The sequence below is a fragment of the Haliotis rufescens genome, unplaced genomic scaffold (assembly GCF_023055435.1).
Source record: "Haliotis rufescens isolate VD_foot unplaced genomic scaffold, xgHalRufe1.0.p SCAF_13, whole genome shotgun sequence".
In the NCBI taxonomy this organism is placed as follows: Eukaryota; Metazoa; Mollusca; class Gastropoda; order Lepetellida; family Haliotidae; genus Haliotis; species Haliotis rufescens.
Genome location: NW_025963813.1, coordinates 11,886,317 through 11,909,956, shown reverse-complemented (window position 1 = coordinate 11,909,956; position 23,640 = coordinate 11,886,317). Strand labels below are relative to the sequence as shown.

At 39.3% G+C, this 23,640-nt stretch overlaps 1 protein-coding gene across 3 annotated transcripts in view; it reads right to left on the bottom strand.

Annotated features, from left to right (window-relative positions):
• The window catches only part of LOC124139097 (tRNA pseudouridine(38/39) synthase-like), a 34,370-nt gene that overhangs the window by 6,257 nt on the left and 4,473 nt on the right, over positions 1-23,640 (bottom strand). Inside the window, exons 1-16 of one of the 3 annotated variants that reach the window (XM_046506117.2) lie at positions 20,714-20,837; positions 18,719-19,226; positions 17,233-17,921; positions 13,973-14,100; positions 12,790-12,930; positions 11,113-11,173; positions 10,067-10,151; positions 9,193-9,298; positions 8,619-8,679; positions 7,513-7,646; positions 6,761-6,878; positions 5,899-5,962; positions 4,608-4,670; positions 3,764-3,821; positions 2,562-2,617; positions 567-683 (exon numbers count right to left, since the gene is read on the bottom strand). In XM_046506117.2, coding sequence (XP_046362073.1) covers positions 567-683; positions 2,562-2,617; positions 3,764-3,821; positions 4,608-4,670; positions 5,899-5,962; positions 6,761-6,878; positions 7,513-7,646; positions 8,619-8,679; positions 9,193-9,298; positions 10,067-10,151; positions 11,113-11,173; positions 12,790-12,930; positions 13,973-14,100; positions 17,233-17,921; positions 18,719-19,031 — 2,194 coding nt within the window. In that variant the 5' untranslated portion in view covers positions 19,032-19,226; positions 20,714-20,837. Of the gene's footprint in view, positions 1-566; positions 684-2,561; positions 2,618-3,763; positions 3,822-4,607; positions 4,671-5,898; positions 5,963-6,760; positions 6,879-7,512; positions 7,647-8,618; positions 8,680-9,192; positions 9,299-10,066; positions 10,152-11,112; positions 11,174-12,789; positions 12,931-13,972; positions 14,101-17,232; positions 17,922-18,718; positions 19,227-20,713; positions 20,838-23,640 lie in introns of those variants that run through there. The other 2 variants (XM_046506116.2, XM_046506118.2) reach the window with 2 other exon arrangements.

The following is a 23,640-nucleotide window of genomic DNA, read 5'->3' as shown; positions in this document are numbered from 1 at the left end:
TTCCAGCTATATGACAACGGTCTGTAAATAATCAAGTCTAGACCAGACCATCCATTGATTGACAACATGAGCATCGATCTACACTATAGGGATATGATGACATGCATCAACCAAACAGCGAGCCTGACCACTCGATCCCGTTTTCGCCTCTAACGCGAGCATAGTCGCCCTTTACGACAAGCATGGGTTGCTAAAGACCTATTCTACCCAGGCCTTCACGGGTCCAATCAACTAAGTCAGCCTGTCTGACCTAACTTTCCATTTTGTTGCTTCTTATGACAAGCTGGGGCCCTATATGCTTACCCAGCATCCCCATGTAAATAAGTGAGTTTGGTTTAATGCCAAATAGCACAGTTTAGTTTTCAAAAATATGTGCAAGGAAGTCCAAATTGATGCAGTTCGTAGCTGTTTTATGCTTAAGTAAAACCAAGAAACACAGGTATGGTGCTGGCCAAGACTCATCAAAATAATCTGTTGTGATTAAAACTCAAAACCAGGGGAAACAACTCTGTACAGTACTGGGCCAGCTGTGCCCAAAACGTAAAAATAAATGAGCAGGTTCTTACCGCACATGGGCCGTTCCAACAAAGGCCTGTATATCCTGGGTTTGTTGCCTGGTGTGAGCCACTCTGACTGCTGTAGAATGGGAGCACTCAGCTCATTCCATGGAGCAATGTCAGACTCTGATGGACAAAACATAGTGTTAAAACTGCCATGACTTCCACATCATATTTGACATTATTTGGAGTGAGTGAGTGAGTTGGGTTTAACAGCGCTTTTAACAGTATTCCAGTTATATCACGGCGTGTCAGCTTAATGTGGGATGAAAGATCGAAGTGATGCAGGTCTCAGACGTTTACCACTTCGGTGAAACCCACGAGCACGGGTATGGTGACTGACAAACCTAGAAACATAATCGGGGCGAACCGGGATTCGAACCCACAATCATAGGTTTCCGGCGTGCCCAAGGGACGCAACCCTGCACAGCGAATTGCGGCGCCTTAGACGACTGGTCCACCCGTTCCCTATAAACTCTCAGAAATGATAGCGCGCAGTCGTTCAGGGATTTGTCTAGACCTGCTGAAAGGCTGATATTCGGCCCCAAGCCTGGAGCACATGTAAGTAAAAACGAATATTGTAGCTTTGTAGATGGAACTGAATATCAATAACAGAACCAAGGAAATGGCTTTAAGGCTTATTTTTACTTCATTGCAATGGAAAAATACTTCAGATTTAAGGAAAATAAGAGCTTTTAAAAAATAATCCACATTTGGAACCAAAAAAAAATGCTTCCCAATTTGCCTGCCAATAGCACTTAGTTTAAAATCTTTCATAAATCCCTGTTCTGAATCCCTGATTTAGTCCGATTTAGTCAGAGTGAGTGAGTGAGTATGCTTTTACGCCGCTTTAAGCAATATTCCAGCAATATCATGGCGGGGGACACCAGCTTCAAACATATTATCCATGTCGGGAATTGAAAGGCGGGTCTTTGGTGTGACGAGCGAACGCTTTAACCACTATGCTACCCGACCGGCCATGGCCCGCCCAATTTAGTCAGAAGACAAGGCCTCCATGATACTGATGCGTAGCTTACCAGTTCAGTCTTATTGGTTTTATTAAAATTATACTTTTCACTGTTCTCACAATACTAATGCAATTCTTGATGATGAAAAAGCAAGTCGATTCAAAATTGAACACACATCACCAGCAGTTTGTGATGGTCTCTGATGACTTTTTGGAAATACCAAAAAAAGAAGAAGCCCCAACCATGTTAACTGATCGTATGATCATCACATAGAGCACATATCAACTCTAAAATCTACTGATAATGAATAGGGCTGTGTATTGACCTGGATTTTGTATTGCAATATTATTGACATACTTTAACCTGTATTGCAATACGAATTGCAATACATTGCCAGTTTACTTGGGTCGCCATTTTGTATCCTAGCAACGATCAAGGGAGATAATATGGTCACATGGCCGTGACACATTTGTTATATTCTCGGTATAGAGATCTCCGCGAACGGGCTAACGTGGTGAGGAGCCTGATAGTCACGATGTGTACACGCTAATCAATAAAAAGATCGCCAGAGGCAAGTTGTATCAGAAAGATAATATATCCATATCAATTAGGAACACACATTAATACTTATTCATATTAGCCCCAATATATTGCTACATTTACAAACATATCGCAATACCTATTGCTGAAGATTTGCACCACAATATACCGGTAATACTGCACACCCTTAAATTAATAATCATGCCAAAGAGTGAGTGAGTATGGGTTAAAGCCGCTTTTAGCCATGTTCCAGCAATATCACAGCGGGGGACACCAGAAATGTGCTTCACACATTGTACCCATTTTGGGAATCGAACCCGGGTCTTTGGCGTGATGAGCGAAAGCTTTAACCACTGGGCTACCCGACCGCCCCTCATGCCAAAGACATGTTAGGACTAGCCGACCTCGGCACAGACTGCCTAAATGCAACCCAAGCTACTGAAACTCTTGCAAGTTGATTGTATGTACAACTTGACACCCCTGTAACAGCACCAACCTGTTTCCACTTTGGCTGTGTCAAGCTGGTCCAACATGCCTTTTATCATGGCTGCCCTGTAGCAAAAGAAATTATTCTCATCACTATTTCAAATTACATTTCATTCAACAGTTTCAGATGGTAGTTGGTCACTGGTCATAGACAGATACAATTTAAGTTTGACTTATGATTTTTTTAAGTAGTTTGACTTTTGACCTATAGAAATGCTAAGCAAGGTGTCACATATTGTATAATTTCATAAATATAAAGTAAATTGTAAGGATTAGTCCTACAACATGTACACGTTTACAGTGTCGATGTAATAAACCAGTGCACAGCCATAAAAAATCATGATTGAAATTCTGAGTAGTGTGTCTTTGCATCATACTTTCTGTATTATAGGGAAAGGCTGTCAGGAGCTTTAGTGACTTAGTCAAATGCTTTTCTTATCGTGACATTCGTTGGCTAGATCACATATATTCATCCAATCACAAATGGTATTGCATTGATGTGTTGTTATGGTTGTTCCACCATTTTTGTTTGCTTGACGTTTTGACTTTTACCATTGACTTATTACATTTCTTGGGTCCAAGTTATTGACCGATATACAGCTTTTTGTGTCAAAATCACTGTTCAAATATGATTTAATTGCAAAATCTATTAAACAAATTTTGCATAGGTATAACTAGAATGTGTTTTTACTAAAAGGCAATGTTTCCCTACTGCTTTTTTTTTAAACATTAGATTAAGTTGTTGTTACTGTAAATGTGTTTCCAAATCCGAGAAACAATATTAGCAAGTAATAGCCAAAAATAGAAATTAAACAATTGAAAAATTTGAAACGGCAATAGTTAGGCATATGGTCATTGCACATGTATAGTTTCATGCAAAGTCCAAATTGTTTCCATGACAATGTAACAAAATAAAACTTAGAAACATTTCCAATAGCAAAAGCTCAAGACCATTGCATATCCCAAAGTTTTGTTGAAATATGTTGAACAGTTTTCAACATATGGCCCAGAAACGAACCCTATTTTTGTTTGCGACTAAGTCAAAATTATTTCCATGGAAACATAAAACAATAAAACTGTGAAACATTTCAAAACAGCAGAAGGTACCAGTTGATCTGACAAGCACTGCTTATGGCAAGTTTTGTTGAAATAATTAACGGTTTTCTTGTTATAGCTGGGAAGAAACAAACAAAGATGAAGATGTGACATTACTTGACTGCATGCTGGGCCCACAGCTGCTGAAGGTGGCGAATGTTGTCTTCATGCCAGTCTGAAGAACAAAAACACATAATAAAGAACTTGCAAGCTCACTGAATTGAACAACAAATAAAGTATTTTGGTGTTGACACTTCAACCAACTGAGAGAAACAATAAGGTCACACACACAAGCAGACTTCTGTTTCCTGATTACCTCAGCGGGTGGGTCAGGAATTATTGCATAGAGCGATGTCACCAATTTCTCACCACCATCTTCAGTTTCTACTGATTAACTGACTTTTTTGCATTTTTGGAGGTGTAAAAAAAATGTAAATCGGTGGACCGAGAGTACTCATCGGTTTCACTGTATGCATAACGTCTTTTACGTTTATACCATTAAAAAATGCAAAAAATATTGATGTCAATTCTTAAATGAGCAACAACTGGAACATGGAGTATGCCAGTTATACACAACAGTCAACAAAGGACCCTCAAAATCAGCTTGCATCGAAAGTTCGTACTTCCAACAATAATGCCCTTTTCAGTTGGATTTAATACTGGGTTTGTCATAGTCAGCTAGCTGTTTGTGTATACTCAAATAGAAAGTTGCTGGATGGAGTCATAAATATACTTTTCTCCAAGCCAAAATATTTGAAAAGTTGATGTGTTTAGTTAGTGTGTAGGAGTCTTGTAACTGGAAAAATTAATGTTGTGTTTTGTGTGACCTAGTTCTACGTGTGTCAGCATCACTGGGCAAATGCCGACATCATCGTCAACCATCAGTTAAAATACACGTAACACCATTATACTTTTTTCTGTTACACACATTTCTCCCTTGTCTGAAACTAGAGATTCGTACCTGCTTCATAGACCCACTCAACATCGTCTCCAAAATCACAATCAAACAGCACTAGAGGTATTTCTGAAAGAACAAAACAAGCCATGTAAAATAAAAGACAGACATTCAACAAAACATGCAGTTAGTGTTCCCATATTAGTTTTGTAAATCATGTATTTTTAATTTCTGAGTCAATGCTACAGAATCGATCGGGCACTCTGGGTAATGAGTGAGTTGAGATTTCATGCTACTTTGGGAGGGGGGGGGGGGCACGGGTGGCCCAGTTGTCACGATTCGCTGTGCTGAGTTGCGTCCCTTTTGGACGCCAGAAACCTACGATTGTGGGTTCGAATCCCGGTTCGCCCCGATTATGTTTCTATGTTTGTCAGCACCATACCCGTGCTCGTGGGTTTCACCTAAGTGTAAACGTCTGAGACCTGCATCACTTCGGGCTTTCCTCCCACATTAAGCTGACACGCCGCGATATAACTGGAATACTGTTAAAAGCGGTGTTAAACCGAACTCACTCACTCACGCTACTTTGACCAGTACCTTTTCCAGTAATATATGGCATGTCAGCTTGAGGTGGGAGAAAAACCTGTATGTGACACAGGTCCCAGACATTTACCACTTTGGCGAAACCCCGTGCATGGGTATGGAGGTAACAAACATAGAAACATAATCACAGTGAACTGGAATTTAAACCCATGATCATGTATTTCAGGGGTGCCCAAGAAATGCAACTCTGCACAGTAAATTGCAGCGCTTTATACAACTGGGCCACCCTTGCCTACTGCCCCCACCCCTACCCATACCACCCCCCACCCCTTCAAGTCTCATAATAGAGTGAGTGAATGAGTGAGTTTGGTTTTACGCTTCTTTTAGCAATATTCCAGCAATATCACGGCGGGGGACACCAGAAATGGGCTTCAAACATTGTACCCATGTCAGGATTCAAACCCGGGTCTTCGGCGTGACGAGCGAACGCTTTAACCACTAGGCTCCCCGACCGCCCCTCTCATAATAGAGGAAAGCAGAGCTTCATTATCAAGCATGCAGCTGACAATATTTTAAACATAAATATGAATATATTTAAACCTAGTAGGGTGAGTGAACAGCATTTCCTACAGCAGAAACAATGTTTAAAAAGAGTTAACTGCGGTCATGGTTTCTACACATGATCCAAGTTTGCTCAATCACCCGTGTCAATCACATGTCCTAATGATAACATAAAAGAGTAACGCATCCACATTTCCATTGCACTTGGTTCCTAACGCTGGTCACACCCCAAATAGTTTTTCCGTCTCCTTACCTGAGGCCATCGTGTATTGAGGTTTTCTGGGGTTCTGTTCGATGTTCAGCAATTCATCTATAATCTGCACGGAAGAAACGAACATGTCATTCATTTATGTTCTGCTTATAACAGGCAGTACAGCATCGACTGGAGTTGGTGGATTAATGCAACATGACAACTATATCATACAAAATATTTCTAATATATTTATTTAATAGTCTGGGTAGCATAATGAAAGGCCTATACAAGTCATCTTAACCATGTTAACAAATCTTAAGACCATTTCAAGGCAGATCAACACGAAATCCTTTTCAAAGCCACACTGACAAATTCAAGACCTTATCAAACTTGTGCAAACCTTGTTATGTTGTGAACAACAAAATAGTTCTACCTTAACCTCATACTAATTGCTTATCTTATAGTCGCAGCCCTAACACTAACATTCTCCATTTTGCAGGCCACAGTTGAATATTGGCCAATTACATATTATGTTTACTCTTTAACTATTGTCTTTTTTTCAACAATTATAAGGACCTGGCACTGTGTTTGTTTTGTTTGTTTGTTTGTTGTTTAACGCCCCACTCAGCAATATTCCAGCTACATGACGGCGGTCTGTAAATAATCGAGTCTGGACCAGACAATCCAGTGATTAGTATCATGAGCATCGATCCACGCAATTGGGATCGATGACATGCATCAACCAAGTCAGCGAGCCTGACCACCCGATCCCGTTTGTCGCCTTTTACGACAAGCAGAGTCACCTTTAACGGCAAGCATGGGTTGCTGAAGACCTATTCTACCCCGGAATCCTTATGGGTATCCTGGCACTGTGTAGAACCAGAGAGAGGTGGTCATCCACCAGAGGACGGTCAGTACTTACGTCTGGCCCCTCCTTTCCCTGTCCCACCAGCATGAGGACAGCCACTATACATCGCACTTGATGCCACAGGAAGGCCTGACCCACTATTGTCAGCTCACACATCTGGTACCCATTTTCTCTGCAATTCAAAAGTTTCCTTATGTTGGTTAATTTAATTTTCACAATTTGATGTTTCCTTATGTAACAATAATATTTCATGTGCTTTGAGAAAATTATATAAATAAATATATATAAATTATATAAATATTGTACATGTGTTGTGATATACAGTCAAGTCCTGTTAATTCGACATGGTTGGTTTGCATATGATTATGTCGGATTAACGAGTATGTGAAAACTACACGATAGATAACGATACAAACACTAATTGCTCATTAATTGTTTATTGTTAAGCAAGTTCATCTCTGCAGCCGTTGTAATATGCAGCTACCAGCTGACTCATCTCGCATCAAAACACGGGGCTGTGTACTCGCGGGCAGATGACCACGGAGTACACTGATCACTGTGTCTGAGTGATTTCGGTGATTCGTTGCAAATAAGTTGTGTCGGAGTCGGAGTGCGAGACTGTCTGATATGGTCTAAATAGCACTGATTTATTCGGTTTCCACCATTAGTGTCGGATGAAGCCGATTTTGGATAAACGAGTGTCGGATTAACGAGACTTGACAGTAGTCAGGTTCCAATTATTAATTTGTGAAACAGTTGAGCTGTGGTAATCCTTTAGTGCTATGTCGAAAGATAAAGTCCTATACCTTTCATCTAAAATCTTGATCTCTGCAGATAGGATTCTCCTTGTGAAATTGACAACACCGTTGCCCACATCCATCTTGCAAAGGTTGCGGAAGTCGTGCTCACCTATCAGTTTAGCTGATGCTTCACACATTGCCTGCAATGAAAAGATAAGTTTAACACACAGATGACACCTTGGAATCAGTCAATACTTGAGCTAATATCTGTATTCTAGAAATGTCTGTTTGTTTGCTGTTTACACTGCACTCAGCAATATTCAAGCTATATGACGGTGGTCTGTCTAATCCCATTAATCGCCTCTTATGACAAGCATAGTTGCCTTTTACAGCAAGCATGGATTGTTGAAGACCTATTCTGACCTCTACATTCTGTCAGTGTGAAAATTAACTTATGAGTGATAACTGGGTCAAATTTGCATCATTATGGACAAACTAGTGAGTTAGTTTGGCCTAACACCACTTATAAAAGTATTTCTAGTATCACAGCTTGTAATATGGGAGGAAAATTCAAGGGTAGACGTCACTGGTCATATCTAACTTGTCTGATGGTCATTTAGGGCAAGTGGTTATGTAACATAAAAACAATTTTGTGAGTGAGTGAGTGAGTGAGTGAGTGAGTGAGTGAGTGGGGTTTGATGCCGCTTTTAACAGTATTCCAGTTATATCGCGGCGTGTCAGCTTAATGTGGGAGGAAAGCCCAAAGTGATGCAGGTCTCAGACGTTTACCACTTCGGTGAAACCCACAAGCACAGGTATGGTGCTGACAAACCTAGAAACATAATCGGTGAACCAGGTGTTCGAACCCACAATCATAGGTTTCTGGCGTGGCCAAAGGACGGAACTCTGCACAATGAATCGTGGCGCCTTAGACGACTGGGCCACCTGTGCCCCCACTGACAGACACAGAATCACACTGAAAGCGAATGAATGAATGAAGGCGATTTAGAGCATCGGGCACTGTCCAGGATGGAAATCGGCCGTGAGTTCCAGAACTGATGCAACTGGGCCAGCAATGCTTTCCCAACACACACCTGTGTCAGGTCTACTAACAGGTAACAGGCAGCCTGACTGACAGCATTACTACTACTACTACTACTACTACTACTTACTCCCAAATCCAAATTTCCTTTAGGGAAGTAATACTTGTAGGTCCTTCGTTTGCAACTAAATCTGTAACATAACAATCAATGTGTCATTAAATACACAAAAACAGGGAAGCTTACAAAAAAGAAACAATGAATGTATATATAAACATAATTTGTACACAGTACATTATTTAAATTGTAGCTTGCAAATAATGAAATCTTTGCCAGGATACCCAGTGGTTGATATGAAAAGCAAGCCACCTTTTACACTAACACACATTGTTACCACTTAATTGTTTATTTGTTGTTTAATGCCGCACTCAGCAATGTTCCAGCTATATGACGGCAGTCTGTAAATAATCGAGTCTTGACCAGACAATTCAGTGATTGACATCATGAGCATCCATCCACGCAATTGGGATACGATGACATGCATCAACCAAGTTAGCACGCCTGACCACTCGATCCCGCTAGTCGCCTCTTATGACAAGCTTTAGCCACATGAGTCAGCTCTTACAAAACTCATAGGGTACAAACTGATTCATAAAATCAAATTAAGCAGAAACATTTTTAAATAGGGGTAAGTTTCCTAATTTACCTAGCACTAAAGTTGTGTTCTACTGGTGCCCAGGCCAGAACCCTTATCTCTGGGGGAAGAACCTTGTTGAGAATATGTACATAACGTATCTCGGTACTCTTGTCCCCTGAAACATAACGCATCACCATCACATTCATTGTTAAGGTATTATGACTTGTGACAATATGACAAAAAATTGTGAACTGGAAATATGTTTAGCAAAACAAACTGTTCAGGTCGTGTTCATGATCTGAGTCAGTGTTGACGCATCACATGTGACGTCATACGTCAAAGACCTGAGATGCCCCAGTTTTATGCAAGATTAGCATGTAAAATTTTGGAAATCCTGCAGCATTTTGTGATAAGAATAAAGACACTCTGTGGTAACATTTGACTGATCGTTGTTTTGTCATTAGGTGAAATTATATAGCAACGTTCATGCACGTGTGTGTGTGTGTGTGTGTGTGTGTGTGTGTGTGTGTGTGTGTGTGTGTGTGTGTGTGTGTGTGTGCGTGTGTGTGTGCGTGTGCGTGCGTGCGCGCACTACTCCGGACTGATTCCGATTTATAGTGCTAGCCCATTGGGATACCATGCCACAGTTTAACATGAATACCCCACTCAGACACAGTATACTGACTCCGAGCCGACCAGTCCTTGTTTTAACCCCTTAATGCCGAGCGCCAGACAGGGTAACAACAAGTACCATCTTTTAACGTCTTTTGGTATGACGCGGCTGGGGATCGAACCCCGGACCTTTCGCTCTCCGGGCGGACGATCTACCACGAGACCACGGAGGTGGTCCTGTTTTGTCATTTAGTGGTACACACTGGAAACATCTATTCTTAACATACATTCTTCTCTATGTTAATACATTCCCACACAGATATGTCCGTACCTTGTCTGAGGTGGGCTGAGCCACCGTCTCTCTGTTTAACACCTGGCCCATCTAGAAGGTTCGTCCGCAGGTCAATAGAGATCACCTGCAACAAATATCATCATGATAACAAAAGAACCTGAAAACTTTTCACTGCACAACTACAGCATTTGGTATTTTATTCTAATGCATTGTGAATTAAGCCTGATAACATCAACGCACATTATGCCTACCCATGACTCAATTCAGTTTCTTGTACTGAACCTGTCCCAATTACAACTCTTACAAGAGTAACCATACCACCTACCATGAAACAAAATGCTAAATCTATGCATGACACTATTAGGATGGACCCGTGAGGATCTGGTGTAGAATAGGTCTTCAGCAACCCATGCTTGCCGTAAAAGGCGACTATGCTTGTCGTAAGAGGTGACTAACAGGATTTGGTGGTCAGACTCACTGACTTGGTTTATGCATGTCATTGTATCCCAATTGCATGGATCGATGCTCATGTTATCAATCACTGGATTGACTGGTCCAGACTCATTTATTTATACACCGCCGTCATATAGCTGGAATATTGCTGAATGCGGCGTTCAACAACAAACAAACCAAACCAAACTATTAGAACGAATCAAAGTTAACCTAAGTAAACCAGTCATGCGAACAAACTGTTTGATTACTTACGAACCTAAATACCTTGAACATGGGAATTGTGCAAGTTATCTCTTACTAGTAGTATTCAAGTGATGTGGACATTTGGAACACCAAAGGTGAAGATAACTTTGATTCAAAATTATTTAACTATGCATGCATGCCGGTTTTATGGGACTAAACAACAGGGATACCGTGGCATGGATTAACATGAATACCTGATCCAGACACATTAAACTGACCAGGCCTTTTCTATCCCCTAATGCTGATCACAAGGAAGGGTAATAACAAGTACCATCTTTTTTACACTGCCAAGAGATCGAACCACAGACCTTCTGTTCTCTGGGCAGATGCTCTATCTACAACACCATGTAGGTAGTCTGCGACACCATGGAAACAAAACTGCTGTTTACCTGGCTGAGGGCACTGACTCCCTTGTCTGTCCTGCCACATCGGTGATAGTTGGACACCTCTCTGCAACATCAACACACTCACGTGCAATACTTGGAAAAATGATAATGTTAAGTGATAATTGCTTAAAACTCCAGCTATATTTGTTCTCCTATGGGTTACATTGCAATAAATGCTCGCCAATGCTTATGTGCCTCAGAGAGTGAACATGGTTTTACAGCAATACAACAGCTATATGACAGTAATATCACAGCTTTTCATCCATGAAACACCAAAATTACATCAACATTGTCCATATCACATCAATATTACAATGATACATAGCTTTATAACGTAAGTAAGGCTAAATTACAGCTACCATACATCAACATACTATTACAGGTGTGTCACCGTGGATGTAACACAACAGCACCTTCTAAGCATGGTAATAATTCGTACATGTCTATTTCCACAAGTTGTAAGTTCAGCGTAAGAAATTGGCACTAGTCCTACAGTCCTTGTCAAAGTGCCCAATAGTTAAGGTATAATAAGGACTAGTAGAAATTAGCCCTTTTTAGGGGTTTTGCTATATATTATCACAAGGACTAGTGGACAAAGAGTGTAAGTTTCTAACCCTGAAGTTCACCAGGTGAGCTTCATTAATCTTTGATCTACTGCATCTTAATTTGGGAGATTATGTGACACTTCATTCCAACAATAACATTTTGTGTTGATATATTTCAATTAATTAAAGAGATTCCCTCTCACTTCTAGTTATACTGGTATTCTTATAGGTTGTGAATTTTCTGAATTATCTCCCCTTGGCCGTTCCTCACATTCCAGTCACCATTGCTAACAAGAAAGGCGAAAGGGTAAGCCTCACCATACACTCGTATATTTATCGAGTGCAGGTGATAGGAACTGGTCTAGATATGCACTTGCCAGTCCCTCCCTTGACATCTATCCTTGGTATCCAACATTATAAAGTGCAGGGTCGATACACCATTAGACAACCCAAATGTCATAAATCCCAATTGAAACGAAATCAGTCATAATCAAGCAGTTGCAAAATGATGTACACAAAACACTCAGGTATCATAAACGTAGGGAGCGTCAGGGACATTCTAGTTTTAAATATTGGACAAGCTATGTTTTTTTTAAGCCATTTTGAAGATTCCAGGGCTCACCTATTCATACCCTGGAACCCAAGGGAATGGGCATCACAATCAATCCATGTTAAATGTTGTGACAAGGTGAGGTGAAATGGGGTTTAACGTCGCATCCATGATTTTTGCACTTCTAAAGTGATGTAAGTGTGTGCGTGAGCGCTTGTACTAGATCTGACTATGCCGATTTAATAGTGCTAGCCCACTGAGATACCACGCCGCAGTTTAACTTGAATACCCCTATAAGACAAACTATACCGACTTTGACTGAGTACTGAGTATGGTTTTACGCCGCTTTTAGCAATATTTCAGCAATATCACAGCGGGGGGAAACCAGAAATGGGCTTCACACATTGTACCCATGTCGGGAATCGAACCTGGGTCTTCGGCGTGACGAGCGAAAGCTTCAACCACTAGGCTACCCGACCGCCCCTACCGACTTTGAACTGACCAGTCTTTGTTTTAGCCCTGCAATGCCGGGCGCCAGACAGGGTAACAATGGCTCTGCACATGAAAACAGTAAGAGTATCTTACCTTGATTCAATGAGCCGTGTTTTGAGCAGGGCATCAAAGACAGCTGCCTCGATGGTCTTGTCCGTCTCTTCTTGAACCACAAAGCCCTGGTGGTCCCAGCCTAGGTACGCTATCTTCAAGGCAATGTGACGAGTGTTGTACCTGACACACAAAAACTCAGCATCAGCTGGATTGGCTATATTTCTTTATATGACACACAATGGTGTTGTTAAACAATACATTCAGCACTACTTCAGTCGAGGTGAGGTGGAATGTTGCATTCAACATTAATGCACTTATATTGCAACATGCATGAGACTGGCCCAGACAAACCGGTGATTCATAGAATCCCATGCCGTCAGGGTACTAAAACACTGGAGCCTGACAACCCATTAACTTAAGTTGCATCTAACATGACAAGCACTAGCAATGGCTATTGATATACACTCAAATCCCGTTAATCCGACATGGTTGGTTGCATTTATTATGTCGGATAACCGAAATTAAGTAGTATTACTGTTCATGATCGAAAATCGGACAACTACAGGATAGATAACGATACAAACACGTAATAAAAAATAAATATGAAATATTCATATTGTTATGTGACATTGTTAGCGGATGTGTTTTGCCAGCCCTAACCAGCGTTCCCGTATTTGGCTTGGACTGGTAATTCATGTGACTGCCAGTCCCTGTGGACCGGCAAATAATGTACCTTATAAATCCTTGTTGTTGAACAAAACATCGGTGATATTCATATAAGTACATTTTTTAAAGAAAGTCAGTCAATCTGTTACCATCAGACTTTCCCCTTGTCTATTTCTAGGTTAAATAAGTTTAGCAAGTCTAGGTTAGCAAGTTTGTCTGGAAATTTTAAAAAAAGAAGAAGAATAGAAAATTGTGACCGAAGCTTGAGTGAATGACTTATAGATCTAACAAAGTTACATCAGAGATGACATCTTTGCACTGAACAAGATGTTGAAAGAATTAAAACCAAATAAATTTTCATACTTGTTGAAAGCTGGGACTGACAAAAAGTGGTGGGGGACTGGTTATATTTAGAGTTGCCAGTCCAAAAGGACTGTCAGTTTCAAAAGCCAGCGGGAACACTGATTAACAAGCAGGTTCCCGGGAACCAATTCTACACCCGATGCTCACGGAAGGAAAGAACCATGCTAACGGTCATGACAGTCACAACACTCACTTTGAGAAATCAAACTCTCTTTGGGCCTTTAGTTTCTTCTTGCAATCGACCTTCAACTCTCCCTTGAGCACAATATTTCTCAGCTGGGTCACGTGAGCCTCCAACTGACGGACACGCGTTAAGAGGTCCTGCAAGTGAACAGCCACATTTCAAAAACATGAATCACACTGGTGCTCCCATGATCAACCTTACTTCGTTTCAAGACAAGCTGTAGCTGTTGTCAGCATCAGGCTATTACAGCAAGCGCCATGAGCAACCACTTCGTCGTGGAATATTAGGCGCATCACAAATGGACCAATATATATTATTAACCCCAGTGCAGTAGAACAATGATCGTTCACCGTATGGGTGTATAAACAGACCAGACAAATCAATCTGACCTGACTGCTACCCATAAAACTAATTGTCATAATCGGTAGTCACTGTGACCATCTAATACATTTTAGTCGCCTCTTCCGACAAGCACAATCAACTGAAACCTTTATACCAGAATTTACATCTTCACTAGTCAATAGTTACCATGGTTACACTGGAAAGTGTTCTTATGTTTCACAAAGATATGTGAAAACTGAGCATGATAATTACTATCAACCCTTCCTTTAATAATTTCTATACAAATTTAAACATGTGTAATCTTCCAGTTTTCATAATGGATGCAACCTATTTACTAATCAATACATCTCTGCAGTGATCTCATACGAGAACAATCTGCGATTACCATAGTAACATAATAATCATGCACGATCCCATTTGTTATCATCAGTTATTCACCATCAGACAAGTAACATGCATATCAACATTGTGACATCACAAATATATTATATATACAGTGTGAGACATATACAAGTAACAACTGACATGTCATAATGTGTGTCATGCACTTCAAATACATGCCAGGTAGTATTGACTCATTAATTTTGTGACAATACAAGAAAGTATTTTTTTTTCAAATTAAATGACTGGTTAACAGATCCAACTAACCCTAAAAAATGAAAGTTTAAAAAACCATCTAAACAGCATCATGAAACTTACAAGATCACCAAAAGAAAATTGTGCAGTTGATTGAAATGCTATTTAATGTGACAAGCTTGACATTCTATGTATTGAAACATTCTTTTAAATATTATTGAAAATCCTTAAAACATAAACAGGAACATTTTTTTACAATTTATTTTTTTCCCACCCACCATCCAGGATTTCTCACAGAATAATCTGCAAGCCAAGAAATAAAACAACTAATCTATTAAGAGTTAAGCGACTTGTGAATTCAACAATATATTGTGTGTGCAACCACTTTTTTTTCTCAAAAGATAAATAAATTATCTCACAATATATAATAAAAAGGTACACTATGTTATGAGCTACAGGTTTGAGAATTAATGAAAGAGGGTATAAAGTTCCTCACTCAGTAAAAAAATAATAAATAATAATTTATGTCCATGAATGGTTTTCACATCTCTTACGTCTCAAATCATCTTGAAGAAAACCTAAAAATTTCTTGTTAACATTACAGTAGTATCTGTTGAAAATTTCTTTCGCCAAAATACATGATTATAATTCTGATTGAAACAAAGTAGAAATATTGTTCAAATAATTCATTTTCCTTTTTCTTGGGACTACAAACTTCACAAAATTCATAAGAATCATTTCTTCCAAGGCACATCCCAAATACATATTTCATAAAATTTTAAGCATCCCATTGCATCCCAAGAACTGCAAAAACAAAGCATAAAAAAGCAAAACATTGTGGTTTTCCCCAGATAGGTATCAACATATTCATGAAGGTTTTCAAAGGAACTCCAGCTGAAATCCAGATAAGATGGTCATATTTGTCTGTTAGTCATTAAATAAATATGGCTAGTTTGGGCAAATCAGAAATCCTTTCCCCAAAAGGAGTAAGTAAACAATAGCTTTAGGTACTGCGTAATATTATTTCGAGACATAGGTAAAATATTGCAATAGCACCTACAACCAGTATGGTCTTTAGTCAGCAGTCACGATATCAGCGATGGCAAAAATAACCAAAAAACCCATGTCCAACAAAATATTAGCATATGTCAAAAAAGGGGCTTGAAAAAATAATGAATGGTTTAAAATCACATGCTGTGCAAGATATAATTCCTATGTGAAAGTCATCAAACAAACAAATTTTATGTTTGTGTTGCTAGAGGAACTATTGTTCAGACATGACCGTGGCTAATAGTCTGTTGGGTCAGGTTGTTTTAAGTGTCCATGCTGTGTTCATCCACATTTCACAATATGTGTCATACCCATGCCATACAAGTCTATATTTGCAAGACAACACAAAACAAACATGCATTCCATTTCAAACTGAACAAGATTCAAATGATGCTGCTGTGACATATATTCATCCAGATATACATAAGCTATATTAGTTATTCGCCGCCTTACAAAGGCATCATCATCCTAGCTTTGACAATTATACATTTATTCAACCACAAACATGTTAAATTATAAAAAATCTCTTTTGAAGATTAATTCGTCTTCTGATATTAGCTTAATCTGAAACATTGAAATGGATTAAATGGTTAAGCAAGGTATTACCCACATGAATGTCAACCATGGTAGAAACGTGTACACTGATGATCGCGTACCATATTATAATGCCAATCACCATTTGGTCTGGGTTAAGCATTGTTAAGCATGTCATAAATGAGGACAAATCATTTCAATGTCTTGCACCAAGGACAACCAGACACCAACCAAACCATACAATGAACATTGGACTAACAAAATCAGAACTGCCTGTTTCAAGTCTGACATTTTGTGATAACTGTCATGCTCTTCAAAAACATACCAGGGTATTTAACCATGACGTAGTGGTCTAAAAAATGTCCAATATTATTCAAACCAGCTTTAGACTAGGACAGTCAGGGCTGAAGAACTGGTTAGACGAACGAATATGTTAAAAATTACAAAAATATCAATGCAATTTTTAGTGAAAGAAATTTACGTTTTTGATACAGATATGGGTATAGAGTGATAGGAGAATTTCAGAAACATCAGACTCAAGACATGAATGCAGTTTTCAGGCAATTCTGATTGCTACGATAAGACCAATCCTTGTCAAAACAAACACCATGTAAGGAGCAGCTCCCTTAGGACAGAACTGCAGGTTGTGCAAGCTCCCCGCAGCTTTAGGCCAGAAGCTACCAACATCCAAAGCATGCTACAATCTTCATGCACATGCGCACCACTTAAGTGTGGCAACCATGACCATCCACTAAACCAGGATATACCTTTTCTTCGTTGTCACTTTCCTCGGTTATCATATCAACATATTCCTCTTCGATGTCATCGTTTGTGCGACTATCCTCGTAAGTTTGAGTCTCTACAATAGAATCATCAGTCACACTGGCGATATCGTTATTGTTTTCCACGTGATTAATCTCATTTAACTGCCGAAGCTGGATCGCTCCATGACCGTTTGCGTATGCCAGCATGACACCTCCGAGGTACGCATCATCGACCGGCTCCTGTTTAATGGCCATGGTGAGGGGAGATAACTGAGTATTGCCATCCTGAGAAGTGGGTGTGGACTGGGCGGGTGATTGGACATGGTTGACGGAGTTGAGTGAGTATGTTTCAGGAAATACAGGAATATTCAAATGGTGACTAGTTACTGTCAGACTTGGGGAGTTACAGTAGACTTCAGGAATAGATATAGCACCACGCTTCCCAACGCTACTGACCAGTTTCTTCTCCTCGCTGGCATGATTGGAAGTAATTACGGGAACTACTGTCTGTGTATAGCCTTCGTATTCTGATACCATCCTCTTCACATCAGTTGCAGTGGGATCAGGCTCATCGGTGAAGTTTGAATGGTTGCCCAAAACTTCCACAAACCAGAAGTCTGCAAAGCCTAGCCTCATTGTCAGCTTCACACGAAAACTACACTTATGACCACGAACTTTGTGTTTCTCACATCCTGCAATACATGAGAACAAATTTGTTAAACAGTGGTGAAAGTATGAACAAATGGTTCATGTCATCACTCTTAATGTTTTAACTAAACATCAAACATCTCTAGATTAAAATTACAAATCCAGGAAAAAAAAAAACACCTTTATATTTCCCAACGTAACCATAAAAAGTAGACTATCATCCTTCCATGAATATTCAAATTTGACATTTCATTTAAGTCATATCTCTTCTACATCCGATCCAGACTATTTCTGTATTTGGTTATCTGAAGAGTTATTCCCCTTTGACTGTCATAATTTCAGTTCAATTTTAGTACACCATGCACTTAATTCCCAACTTAAAAAAGAAAAACTAATTTTGTGGTTATAATCTTAAGGCCTTTTTAATATTTATGTATTTCCATATCGAATGTGACACAATTCAAGTTCAACCAGATCAGCTTCAGGCCACCAAAGGGGTATTACGAATGTGATACTGGATGTTATCGGTCATAAACAGATGAAATACAAATAAATTCTGATCTTTTTAACATGACAACCAAGAAGACATTAATGAAAAACTGGAGAGAATAGTAAAACTGTGATGTTTCCAGTATAATTTCTATTGATATTTGAATGTTTCTTAAATTACATTTTTTTAAACATTGCCAAAGAGAAAAGATTGAAACTGGTTTTGTACCCAAACTTACTTATTTCAGAAATTTTATGTTTAACCACAAACTAGGGCATCGTGTTAATTTATATATAACCAATAAGTAGGTAATAAAGTTTATTCTCATTACAAACAGAAACAGTTCAATACCTGGGACACAAACTCCGAATCCGCCACATCCTCTCTTGCATGAATTAGTCCCACTGCAGTACAAAGTCTCTCTCGCCATGACAATATGACGAACATTTTTAGCTCTTCCAGCCCTGACTGATCCATTTTGCAGCACCATCTTTCCAAACTCTGTCAATGTGAATCGGTCGTCAAGGAAACTCGGTCCCTTGTGAACTTCACAATATATTTTGTGCACCTCCCGTCCTTTCCGAAGCATGCTTGCTTGGCGATAATTATCAATGCTATAGAGGTACTGGCGCAGGTCCTGACAAGCTATTTTCTCTCCCTTCATTTTGGCGAGATTTTCTTATATAATTGTATATATACTGGCTGTAGGTTGAATATCACAGGATTTGAGTATTCTTCATGGGTAGCAATTGTTGTGTAGCACACAAAGGTGCTAAAGAAGCCTGGCAAGCGAATGGCTCTGCATAGGAGACGCTCACCCCATTACATTGTCCGTGGTAGAGTATTTCTTGGTACTAAGCTGGACAGTAGAAAGAGAAGTGTTAGCATAGAAGAGGACAGGCAAAAAGAAAAGCAGAGAGTGAGTGAGTAGGGTTTTACACCATATTCAGCAAAATCACAGCTATATAGCAATGGTTTTTATAGCAAATAGGGCCAGGAACTGGCCATTCAGTGGTCAGTGCAGCATAGATCCAGAACATTTGGGTACCATGACACACATCAGGCACTGCTGAGTGTTGGTCTTCCCAGTTTGTCTCCTTTCTAAGTACTGGCCATACTCAGCAGCTGTATGACCATCCAATCCCATTTTTGGCGCCTCTTATGACAAGTAAAATGATGACTGTCCTTATGAATGTCAATGATTGTACATTTTCAGACAGAAAATGAGCTATAGATTATGTTATGGGTTATCTTGTAAAAAGAAATGGTGCTCGAAGAGAGTAGAACATCTGAAAAAGTGTGAAAAGTAGGCTTTCCTAATATTGATCACTTCTAAAAGCTAATGAATAAATTTGGTTAAAAGCTGCACAAAGGTTTTTTTTACAAATTGTCTGAGTATGGAATCAATATTAATTGAGTGTAAGAAGAAAAGACATTTTTTAGAAAAAGTATTAATGGAACAAAAGCACAAAATTTGAAATATATCTGGAATATTCTGAGTACAATAATTTTATTGTCCTGACTGACAATTTGACTCTTTCCATATTTCAAGCAAAGGTAAATGGTGTTTCACACAAACATAACTTATACCTTTATGCCGCAACATAAACTTTTCAAACAAACTGCATCACTGACTACATTCAGAATAATATTAACATGTTCAAAACAACATACAACATAGGGGCTAACACCATTAAAATGGTTCAACTTTAAGCTATGAGATATTTCATAAACTCAGGAGAATTCTCAATAGTGACTGAGATCTCCAATGTTGTTGTTTGCATCCAGCTTCACCTAGAGAAATAAACATGTTAAGTTTTGGTCACATATTTCTAATTATTAGGACCAAGTCACGTTTATTGATAAAATAACGGGACATCTTCCCACACATTTACAAGCTATCAACATCTGGCACATTTCGCCCAGTCCGAGGTGAACTCCTTGCAGCGAAGCTTGCGTGACGTCACACCACTCTGACCTGAATATTAAATGACTGAAAACGAAAGCTTTTACAATCGTACCCGTCTAACAAATAACATTTTCAATCAAACCAAGCCTTCTAATACATGCATCAAATAAATAACAAAGCTCACTTGCTCAAATAGTACCTCCGCAGTCATCTAAAACGCTACAGTCATTAAATTTTTCACCAGAGTTGGGCGTAGCGCGGAGTCGCTTGGACACATCTGGGTATTGGCCGATCGCCATCGCTCGCTGCTGACAAAAGACCGATCTCCCCACCCCATTATAAACCCCCATTACCTTTTCCTTAACTCATCTAACGGGCTAATATTCAGTCACAAACGTGTAAAAGCATCTAGGATTTATACCAGCTAAGCCACTTACCTCCTTCGATAAATTTTCAAGCATAACGGGTGCAGTTTGTCGAGAGGGCATATCTGCAGTTGAACCGGGTGAAGCCATTTTGTTTCCTCTGCTGGGAAAGTAAACAGCGACCCCTATCCGGTGGGTGCGCGGACAGTACCCGTAACTCTGTCTGTTCCTACCCTCATTTGAATCTCATTAATGCCTTTGAAATGTGTGATGTCATAAAAATATGAACTTTAATAATTTTAGATGTGACATAGTGTATTTATAAATACCTACGCATTTTATCACCCACCAATCTAATTTCACTTTCACTTTTTCTTACTTCAAAACGAAATCCCGAAAAAAACCCGAAAATAATATTTTCATTAAATCAATTAATTAACGACTCTATGAATTGTTAATATCAATAACTGACATCGATCTTATTGATTTTATTAGGATATGCAAATATTATTTACCATAGAATGTGTTAGATTATATAAATATGCACAACACACACACTTAAACTCAAAACTAGTGGTTATCTCATACAAAGTGATGCTGAAGTATTTATTCCATATTATTATATTTTGATACTTATAACACATAGACATTTTACGAAAACGAAAAAAAACGAAATAAAATTAAACGTATTATCGGACGAAAAGGGGACACAAATAAACAAAAATTGTGAAATATACCATCGAGTTTGAAAGGCATTAGATTCTTCCATTTTGATGGAGAGAAAATATACAGCGACAGCTCTCGACGACACCACGAAATAAATGGGCGTGACCAAATGTGCTCGAGAGACGGAATTTCAGTTCAGCTTGTCGATACGGAAACTGACGAATGTAAGTGGAATTAGTGGAGTTTCCTTACTAAGAGGAAGAACCAGCACGTGGGTACGCGAGATTTGATAATCTTAAAGACGCCTTGTTCAGAAACATTGTTTAGATGTCAACTCGGTTATAACGCGTTCTGGTCCGATGTAAGTTCGTGTAACGATGAATCGCTATTTAATATGAACTAATTAGGTGTCTATTCCATGTCGGCCTTGTGTTTTATCGATATCGATTGGTAAAGCTGCTGATAACAGGAACGCACGGCATACATCTGTATACACCCCTTTGGAAATCATCATGTTATAGAGAGAAATTGCGTTACATAGCACACCGTTATAACGCGCACCTGTCCTCGACATGCTCTAACAACAGCTGAAGTCATTAATTTTATGAAAGATTAAAACAAATGCAATATATTCCATAATGATCACATAACAGTACTGACTTCGTCACATATTTGAAATACGATTATACTTACAATACCGTTTCGTTATAACGCGCACCTGCCTGTTTGTATATTGACAACTCTCTTGTGAAATATTGACCGTGTGTTTGTCGCTCACGCTATGGAATATGTATAATTCGTTCGTAAAACTATTTTAGTTCCAGTGCAGACATAACGATCATAGGACACAAGGCACATGACTACAGTGGAAAAGTGAAAATATGAACAATTTTATTATGAGATATATATATTGTACGTGTTGCAGAATGAAATACAAATTTACCAATCAAAGAAAAATGCTTACTTGTGTATGAAATATATTTTGTTTTGGATCCCCAACTTATAAAAAATCCTATCTGTATAGTCTTCATATCAATACGCTACGATGTTAAGGTTAACATATGTGAGACTCCGCATACATTCGCCATGCGTACTTTATTCATGTTAAAACCAAGCACCGGCTTGTGCAACGAAGTGTCAGGTTAGCTGCGTCAGACATGCATTTGTCATGACCAATAAACCATTAACTTGATGTATATGTTGGCTATATGAAACAAAGTGCATGTAATCCATTCTTTTAAAAATATATTACAGGTAATCGATACGCGCGTTAAAGGATTATTAAGTGTGATTAGCTTGGACGTTGTTCTGCATGCTTTTATGTTTAGATACACAACCTTTTTCAGTTTAAACCATGCATTATTGTAATAATTATTGTAAAACCTCTGTAAACTACTATCGGGATATTATGGCGATTTCAATTTAAAGCACTGGCAATTTAAAATAAGCGATTTTACATTTTTGTCCTATGATATTGTGTTACACACGACTTCCATGTTTTGTTACTATATAACCAGAGGGTGTATCCTTTGTCATATATTTGGATTGTATTTAAATAATACTTTGATACTGTACATGTATAACGTATATATAACAATATCATGAGGGTATGTACTGTTTCACAACATGTGTCGAAGTTATTAAAATTAAAATAATATTATTCGCGAAGAGATAACAATAGTCATTTAATAATAGCATCTCCCTATACCTATTGACTTGAGGCGAGCCACACGCAGATCTCATTGCTGGATGGTGAGGGCCAAAATCAATATCTGGCAAATATGTGCCATAAACTCCATTGTTCATAATGACCGAGAATAAGCCCAGCAGCCCTGTACCTAATCCTAATCCTGCTCATCCCTACACAATAGCTGAGACTGAGCGTTCACTGCGGGCATCTGGCTAATGCTGAGTGCGACACGATATCGCCAACACAAATCAATATTTTCCGAGTTTAGCAGAAAAATCTCGCTCCGTGACTGAGGAATATTTGGATTTTCGGTTACGAAGCGGATGGATGGATTCTCAGTGGTGTGTCTATTAGGAGAGGGGGGGGGGGGGGGGGGGGGGGGGGAAGTGGAATGGGTCGAGGTGGTGGGGTGGAGGAGGTCAGATGCTTGGTATTATGGAGGACGCTCCACGTTTTTCGGTGTATTTTGTGATGAGGACTTTTCTACAGCATGCAGTGGTGGACAAGGTTGGGTGTGGGGTAGGGTTAGGGAGGTCGGGAGGTGGAAGGAGCATGGCTGTTTAGCGCGTTTCGAAATACCATGTAATGTTTGCATGGAGGTGGAAGAAAGAAGGGTTGAGGCTGTGCGTGTGTGTGTGGTGGT